We start from the raw sequence: 8,762 nt of genomic DNA on the forward strand, positions 1-8,762 counted from the left end.
GCTGTGGGTCAAAGTGGTAGAGTACTAGCCTTGAGCAAAAAGAGCTCAGGGACGGCGCCCAGGCCATGATAAAAAAAAAAAAAACCCTAAAGTGACCCCTTGAATAGTTACACACCACTGAATTGCACACTGGCAAGTTGGACAGCTATGGGTTACATTCCAGTAAAACTAAAGCGGGGCAGAGGGCTCAGTGGTCAAACACCTGCTTAGGGCCACAGGCCCTGGTCCCACAAGGAGGGCTGGGGTGTGGCTCCATGGCCTAGGATTTGCCTAGCATGGTGAGGCCTTGGGTGCTGAGCCTTTTTCCCGAAGGATCTGTCCATGTTTTCTGAGTTCCTTTGTCCTTGTGGGGGGTGGGAGGGGTAAGGACACTCAGAAGGCAGGCTAGGGGTACAGTCAGCTCCATCCGTTGTGTGAGGGGCTGTGTGACCGGGGCAGCAAGGAACCAGGCGCTACGGGAGTCTAATGACGTCACCACAGACAGCGCCAGCACCAGATTGTTTAATCAGCTGTCTCTCCTGCTTTCCCAAAAAATAACTGATTGTCTCTGCAGCTCCCCAAGACCCCTCTTGGGGCCTGATCAGTCTCTTGCTCCCCTTCGTATTTTTGGATACAAGGCCTCTGGCCAGCGGGTGGGTGGGAGGCTGAGGAGCTACCTGCCTTCTTCAAGCTCTGCCTCCACTGGGGAGTCTTGGGGTCCTCCCCACTGTGGTCCCTAGAGAGAAGTTCCCACCACAGCACCCCTGGCTGGGCCTTGGGGGACCCTCACAGCAGCCCCTCATCCCACAGGCCGTGCCAGGCTGCTCAATCAAAGACGCTGCCCTGGAGCCCTGGGTGGGGACCTGGCCATGTCTACTGCCCCTCTGCCCACGTCAGGGGCTGCCAGCCTCAGCCTGACTGTCAGTGCAGACTGCCTGGTAGACGCTGAGCAGGGAAGAGATGGTGCCCATGAGGCCCACCAGCCACGGGGGGAAGCGGCCAGCCCACAGCACGCCCTGGGGCAGCCAGTGGATGGCGTTGGCCAAGTCAGCCAGGTTGCTGAGGAGAGTCAGGACCTCGGATCGCATCCGGGCGCGCGCGGCCCTCCGCTTGCTCCAGGACAGTGGGCTGTGGGTGCAGAGGGGAGCCGCTCACCACCTGTCCTACCCAAGGCTTTGGCACCCCAAAGCGCTTAGGTAGAAGCCAGGGAGCCATGACAGAGATTGCCTGTGAAGGGGAAGGCCTGCGGGGGGGGGGGGGGTGCCTCAGAGGTGGTCACCTGGATCCCCTGCATGCACACACATGCGCACGCACACAACACACACACACACACAAACATGTGCATCCTTCCTCAAATTTGGAAGGACAAGTACAATGGCTCACACTTGTAATCCTAGCTACTGAGGAGGCTGAGAGCTGCGGATCATGGTCAAAGCCAGCCCAGGCAGGAAAGTCCATGAAGACTCATCTCCAATACAGACTCCAATAAAGTTGAGTCCATACTCAACCCCAATAAAGCCAAAAGTGGAGCTGGGGCTCAAGTAGTAGAGCGCTACCCTTGAGCAAAAGAAGCACAGGGACAGCACCCAAGTCACAAGTTCAAGACCAATGATTGACCAAAAAGAAATCACAATAATGGAAAATTTTTTTAAATGAGTCGGGCGTTGGTGGCTCACGCCTGTGATCCTAGCTACTCAGGAGGCTGAGATCTGAGAATCGCAGTTCAAAGCCAGTCTAGGCAGGAAAGTCAGTGAGACTCTTAACTCCAATTAACCACCAGAAAACCGGAAGTGGTGCTGTGGCTCAAGTGGTAAGCGCTAGCCTTGAGCAATAGTAGCTCAGAGTCAACACCCAGGCCAGAATCCATGCCCCAACACTGACAAAAAGAAAAAGAAAAAAAATTAATTGGAGAATGTACAAGGGTCTTCTGATGCAGCCTCACACCCATGCCTCCATCCTCTCAAATGCCTTGCACCCAGGCAGGAAGGGGGTGTGTGTGTGTGTGTGTGTGTGTGTGTGTGTGTGTGTGTGTGTGTGTGTGTGTGTGTGTGTGTGTGTGTGTGTGTGTGTGTGTGTGTGTGTGTGTGTGTGTGTGTGTGTGTGTGTGTGTGTGTGCAGGAAGGTGGTGTGTATGTGTAGGGTTTTCACATAAGATGAAAAAGTAACGAGGCTGAAATGCAAGGATCATGGTTCAAAGCCAGCCCAGGCAGGAGATAGTGTTATCTCCAATTAACCAGCAAAAAGCTGAAAGTGGAGCTGCTGCTCAAGTAGTAGAACGCTGGCCTCAAGAGAAAAAATACCAGGGACAGTACCTATGCCCTGAGTTCAAGTCCCAGTGACACACACGCGCACACGCACACACACACACACACACACAGTCGTGGTAAGGCCCTGCGACCTTGTGCCCATCCAGCTGTGCAGAGCTATCAGGAGCTCAGCTCATGGGCAGCCCTGGGGGCCTCCCTGCTGAAGCCTGGACACCATACCTGGAGAGGTTGGCTGTGGGGCTCCGCAGCTTCTGCCTCAGTCTCAACACCGTCCACAGCGACCTGCAACACACAAAGGCCATGACACGCCACCAGAGCAGCAGAGGGCTTAGCTCCGCGGGGCCACGTGAGACCACTACCATCGGTTTTCACAAAACCTGCAGCTGTGACAAAAGGACCTTCCCCTGCCCCCAGTGGACAGTCCTAGGCCCTCCCCGATGGAGCCTACCCAGGCCACATCTGGGACCTGCCTGCTGATGGACACGAGGGCGGGAGCCACAGCCCCAGGTGCATTCAGAGACCCGCCCAGGTGCCCACCCTGGAGGCTCTGAGCACTGGAGGAAGACAGATGCTGGACATGGAGAGATGAGGCAGGTGCCAATGACAAGACAGGGCCTGGAAGATTCAAGAAGGAACCACAGCAGGGTGCTGGTGGCTTATGCCTGTAATCTTAGCAGCTCAGGAGGCTGAGATGCAAAGATCGCGATTCAAAGCCAGCCTGGGCAGGAAAATCTATTAAGCCTCTCACCTCCAATGAACCAGCAAAAAAAAAAAATGGAAGTGGAGCATGGTGCAAGTAGTAAAGCACCAGCCTGAAGGGGAAAAGCTAAAGGGTAGCACTTAAGCCCTGAGTTCAAGCCCCAGTACTGGCACAAAAAATGAAAAGAGGGAAGGAGTCGAGAAGGGAAAAAGATTCAGGTCTTCCGTGGCCCCCACAGCCAGACATTAACCTGAAGAGACTGATTTCAGGCTTCTGACCTCCAAGAATGTGAGGAAAACAAATTTGGGATTGGTTCGTGCTGATTTGTTACATCAATTCTCAGAAGAGAACAAAATATGGTAAAGGAAAATGACCCCCCAAAAAGTGAAAAATCCATTCCCTCCCTGTACGAAGCAAGCTGCGAGGGCTGGTGCCCCTACAGCCTTGCTGAGGAGACAGCACCTGGGGACCGGCCGACTCTGGCTGATGTCACTCACCTGGCAACCCCCAGGAGCAGGGACAGGCCCCAGAGGGCTGTGCTTAGTATCCACCACCGGGCAGAGTCCACAGGGAGGACCTTGGCATCGGCTGCCCAGGCCACGTGCTCACACGGGTAGTACAGCTGGTCAGCTACATTACTCAAGACAGACAGGGAACGAACAAAAACATCCTCCTCCTGCAGGGTCAGGGGAGGGGAGGAGCCTGAGGTTAAAATACCCACTGCCTTTTTTTTTTTTGGGGGGGGGGGTGTTAGACGTGGGGTTTGAACTCATGGCCTGGGCACTGTCACTGAGTTCTTTCACTCTAGCACTCTACCACTTTGAGCCACAGCTTCACTTCCCAGGCTGGCTTTGAACAGTGAGCCTCAGATCTCAACCTCCTGAGTAGCTAGGATGACAGGTGAGAGTCACCCACTGCCCAGTCTAAGCCTGTGGCCACAGCAGGTAGGTGGTGGTGAGATTTCTCTCCAACAGCCTGTGGCACTGGATCCAGCCACCTCTCATTTCGGACCTCTACAAAAAGCAAAGACTGTGAGCTAGAGTGTGCCACAAAGACCAGACTTGTGTTTCTTATACTTTTGGGAGAGGACTTAAAAACCTGTACCCCAGGCTGAGAATGTGGCTCAGTGGTAGAGTGCTTGCCTAGCATGCATGAAGCCCTGGGTTCCATTCCTCCGTACCACATAAACAGAAAAAGCAGGGAGTGGTGCTATGGCTTAAGTGTTAAAGTGCTAGCCTTGAGCAAATGAAGCACAGGGACAGGGCCCAGGCCCTGAGTTCAAGCCCCAAGACTGGCAAGAAAGAATAATAAATTTAAAAAATAAAGCCAGGCATCAGTGGTTCATGCTTGTCATCCTAGCTATTCAGGAGGCTGAGTCTGAGGATCGAGGTTCAAAGCCAGCCTGAGTAGAAAAGTCCATGAGACTCTTAATCTCCAGTAAACCACCAGAAAACCAGAAGTGGCCCTGTGGTTCAAGTGGTAGAGTGCTCACCTTGAGCTGAAGAGCTGAGGGACAGTGCCCAGGCCCAGAGTTCAAGCCCCACGACCGACCAAAAAAAAAAAAAAAAACAAAACAAAAAAGAGGATCACAATTCTCAGTTGGTAGGAAAAGGTCTGGATCAGATGATAGAACACCAGCTTAGCAAATTCAAGGATGTGAGTTCAATCCCCAGTAGTACCAAATAATGAAAAGAATTATTTTCATAAAGTGTTCATCAGGAACATGTGTGGGACAAATCCATAAAGAGCTTTTGAGACCCAAACTGAAGGATCCCCAACTCTCCTCACAGCCACACAATCGCCTTTTACCTCTGTCCCCAGGCCATATTGCTTAGTGTAGACAAACATAGCCAAGTCATCGAAGAGTCTCAGGACAGTCCTGCAGTGACTGAGCTGGGCAGACATCGCCAGCAGCCGTGTCCCCAATTCTGACCTGGAGGGACATTGTTCAACCAGGACCCCACCAAGCAGCTGACAGCAGTACCCCAGTGTTCGGATCTAGGAGAAAACAGAAGCAGTCAGCCCTATGTCCTGCCCCTGGGCAGAGCTACAGAACCCCTGGCCTGGTCATTGGCCATGCAGGATTGAACCCAAAGGCAATTCTACACCAACAAACCTCACACAAAAGAGGTTCTTGTTCGTGAGACAAGCAGACAGGAGGACAAGGCTGAAATGTATATTTGTATGTACCTGGTTTGACCAAAGCCCTTTAGCTGGCATGGTATCATTCAGCCCCCACACAAGACACAAAAATAAGAACTTGCTGAGCTGGGCACTGGTGGCTCATGCCTGTAATCCTCGCTACTCAGGAGGCTGAGATCTGAGGATCACGATTCAAAGACAGCCTGGTGGGAAAAGTCCGTGAGACTCTTACCTCCAATAAACCACCAGAAGTGGCACTGTGGCTCAAGTGCTAGAGCACGCTTGCTTTGAACTGAAGAGCTCAGAGACAGCGCCCAGGCCAAGAGTTACAAGTCCCACCGCCAAAAAAAAAAAAAAAAAAAAAGAGCTTGCTTGAATTACTTTAAAGGAGAAGAGGAGAAGAAAGCCCACTCTAGAAATGATCTGGAACCTTGTGAAATAGATGAGGCTCATTGCCTTTCTATCCTTTACTTTCCTGAATTTGCTCATTCCAAGCCCAGCACAGTGGTGCACACCTGTAATCCCAGCACTCAGGAAGTAGAAACAGGAGGATCTCTGAAGGATTGCCCCCCACCCTATTGTCCCAGGCCCATAAGGATGCCAGGCAAAATCCCAGGTATGTGTGAACTTGTTTGAAGTGCAGGCAGGGCAATCCACCTAAACCCAGCTGTAAACATCCCATAGTGACCCCTAACTGAAAGGCCTCTACCTTCCTTGCCCTAGTGGCTTTTTCATTAACCTCTGCCTCCTTGCTTGGACCTCCTATAAAAGGCCAGTTCCTGTCCCAACTCGAAGGGACAACCTCCAAGCCCGCAGGAAGGTCTGTGCCCCTAGCTGTTCCCCAATAAACAGTCCTCGACTGTTGATGATCGAGTCTGGCCTATTCCTTTTCCGTTCTCCTCCATTTTCCTAACAATCACAAGTAGTTCAAGACCAACCTGGTCTATAGACTCAGTTTTTCACTCAAAAAAAATAATAGCTGGTTCCTATGATGTATTTTACTAGGAATTCCTTCCAGCCTTGCTATAATGGCCAGACACTATAACTGGGAGAGAGTGGGGGGGATTAAAACCTGAAATGCAATCACTTAGGCTGGAATCTAAATGCCTGGACGCCAATTCACCCACTGGTACAACCCAAACGGCTACCTGTATGGGACTAAACTGAATCTAGCCAAGCACCTGTGGCTCATGCCTGTAATCTCAGCTACTTGAAGGAGGCAGAGATCTGAAGATCAAGGTTCAAAGCCAGCCCAGACAGGAAAGCCTGTGAGACATTTTTAATGTCCAATTAGGCAGCAGAAAGACAGAAATCGAGCTGTGGGCTCAAGTGGTACAGCGCCAGCCTTGAGTGAAAAGGCTCAGGGGCAGAGCCCAGGCTTGGAGTTCAAGTTCTAGGACTACAAAAAGAAACTTTAAAAAAAAAAAAAAAAGGAGTCTACGTTCAGTAATTGGACAGCCGGAGGGGATCAGACACAGGGGTAGCCTCCAAAATCCTAACTTTTGGAGCAACTACACTGGCCCAGGCCGATTCCAAATGTCCAAACCCGGAAATGTGGTTGGTAACAAGCAGGTCGGGCTGGTGCCATCGGGTTCCCACGCTAGGGAACAGCGTCCGGTCGTCACTAGGACCGGCGATCCTGAGCGACAGCGCCCCTCTCACTGGCCTCAGTTTCCCCCTCGCTGAGCTCGGAATCCACTCCAGCCTCACCAGGCGGTCCCGACCCCTGTACGACTCCAGCGCAGACGCCAGACCGCTCAGCGCCGCCATGGCAACTCCGCCGTGACGTCACCACGCCGTGGGCGTGTCGCGCCAGGGGGCGGGGCCAGACGTGATCCAGCCTGTTCCCAGGGAAAAGGCGCGCAGGTGCGTTCTGCGCAGGCGCGGCGACTGCCCTTTGTTCCAGATCCTGAGCTTTTTTTTTTTTTTTTTTAATCTGCAAGCAAAACAAACCAACCGAGCTTGCAACAGTGAGGTGGCCACGTAGGTTCCCCCCCAGAATGATCTCCCAGTCTTGCTGCAATCAGGGTGCCCGACAAATTGATCAAGTATTTACTCAAAAATATTGCAAAATGAACTAGCTACCCACACGCAAAGAATTAAAAAAATTCAAAAAAAATATTTCAAGCAAAAGTACCAACCAGTGGCTCAAAATATTCGTTTCTTAAAAATAAAAAATCCTCTGGCTGTTCCCTCCCTGTAGTTTCTGCTTAAGCCAGCGTGTGAGCTCCTGTGATCTTTGTAAAATCGTGAAGCGTGATTAGATGTGAATTAAGGAAATGCAGAGATCATTGGAAAAGAACAGAGGAGAATCTGCTAAAGAGACTGGGGTGCTCTTCCAGGGAGGGGTGACTGGGCCCAAGATTAACTGCTCACCTGTGTCGTGTTTTGGAGCTTTGGATTTTTGCGCAGTAGCTATGCTTTATCTCATCAAAACAGGTCAAGAATTTTCTGAAAGTAAACTTCCGTTTCCTCCTTTTGCTCTTAGCAAGGTAAAATGTATATCACATTAACTTCACCATTTAAAGACGCATGAGCCAGTGGCATTCAGTAAGTCACATATCCTACACCCATAGCCCCCTTGCTAGTTTCAAAGTATTTGTGTCAGCCCCCAAAAGAGACCACAAAATAGTCCACCTTAGCCATTCAAACCTGTAATCCTTCCTATTTGGGAGGCAGATAAAGGAGGATTGCAGTTCCAGGTCGACTCAGAGCCCCATCTTAACAAATTGCTGATTACAATAGAGCATATTATTAACCTAACAACAAAGGGAGGCACAAATGGAATGATTCTATGTTCTAGGCCAGCCTGGACATACAAAGGGCAGCTGATTAGAAAATAACTAGCACAACACAAAGGGACTGGCAGAGTGGGGTCAAGTGATCACATTTCTGCTTAGCAAGTGAGAGGTCCTGAATTAAAAACCCTAGTACTTTCCCCACTCCCAATCCCATACCTTGGTATAAGGCTTATTTTGAGCTAAAGGTATTTCCTACTATTTGCCCAAAATGGAGATGTAAGTTTACAGAAGTGTCTTCTATCAGGAAGGACAAAGGTTGATTGCCAGAGACACCTTGTATCTATCCTTTATCTTCCTACACATAATTGCTTACCATCAGAGACTTAAAATCCTTCTCTTTGTCCAGTCCCTGCCCCTGCACCATTCCTGGTGGAAGATATTAGATAAGCAGAAATTGTAACATGGGCATTGCCCACATACACTGAGTTATACTTGTTCATGAGTGCTTGTTTTTTCTTTTTTCTTTTGGCCAGTCCTGGGTCTTGAACTCAGGGCCTAGTAGCTGTCCCTGGACCTCTCTGTGCTCAAGGCTAGCGCTCTACCACTTGAGCCACAGTGCCACTTCCGGTGTTTTTCTGAGTAGTTTACTGGAGATAAGAGTCTCACAGACTTTATCAGTTCTGAGTAGCCAGCAGTAGCCCGGCTTTATTAATTCTTCTGTTACAAGGATCCATCCTAGCCAAGAATTCAAAGTGGAAGAGTTTCTCTACACTCCCATCAGAGAGTATGGGGATACTCTCCCCATTACCCCCCACCACATCAATTCCTGGCAACTACTAATCCTTCTAGCTACTTGACTCTACTATATATTTACTTATTCCTGAAGTTTTGTGTAAATGGAGGCAAACACTATATGCCTGCTTATGGTTAGAG

General features: G+C 50.5%; 1 protein-coding gene across 1 annotated transcript; it reads right to left on the reverse strand.

The window, feature by feature from the left end:
• Window positions 1-485: 485 nt before the first annotated feature.
• On the reverse strand, window positions 486-6,883 carry Pex11g (peroxisomal biogenesis factor 11 gamma). The gene is made up of 5 exons (XM_070002365.1): window positions 6,799-6,883; window positions 4,756-4,944; window positions 3,444-3,622; window positions 2,466-2,528; window positions 486-1,107 (listed from the first exon to the last, which is right to left on the reverse strand). Exons 1-5 carry the CDS (start codon window positions 6,856-6,858, stop codon window positions 873-875), a joined length of 726 nt encoding a protein of 241 aa, XP_069858466.1. The 5' UTR covers window positions 6,859-6,883; the 3' UTR covers window positions 486-872.
• Between the last annotated feature and the right edge of the window lie 1,879 nt (window positions 6,884-8,762).

Source organism: Dipodomys merriami, unplaced genomic scaffold, assembly GCF_024711535.1.
Source record: "Dipodomys merriami isolate MVZ:Mamm:240054 unplaced genomic scaffold, mDipMer1.0.p SCAF_6, whole genome shotgun sequence".
Lineage (NCBI taxonomy): Eukaryota > Metazoa > Chordata > Mammalia > Rodentia > Heteromyidae > Dipodomys > Dipodomys merriami.

What these genes read in the sequence shown, in the direction of transcription:
- Pex11g (XM_070002365.1), bottom strand. Translation starts at nt 6,858, where the DNA reads ATGGCGGCGCTGAGCGGTCTGGCGTCTGCGCTGGAGTCGTACAGGGGT. An exon ending in AATATGGCCTGGGGACAGAG is followed by an intron (nt 3,623 to 4,755) that starts GTAAAAGGCGAT and finishes CTGACCCTGCAG; the next exon opens with GAGGAGGATGTTTTTGTTCG. An exon ending in CCCACAGCCAACCTCTCCAG is followed by an intron (nt 1,108 to 2,465) that starts GTATGGTGTCCA and finishes CTGCACCCACAG; the next exon opens with CCCACTGTCCTGGAGCAAGC.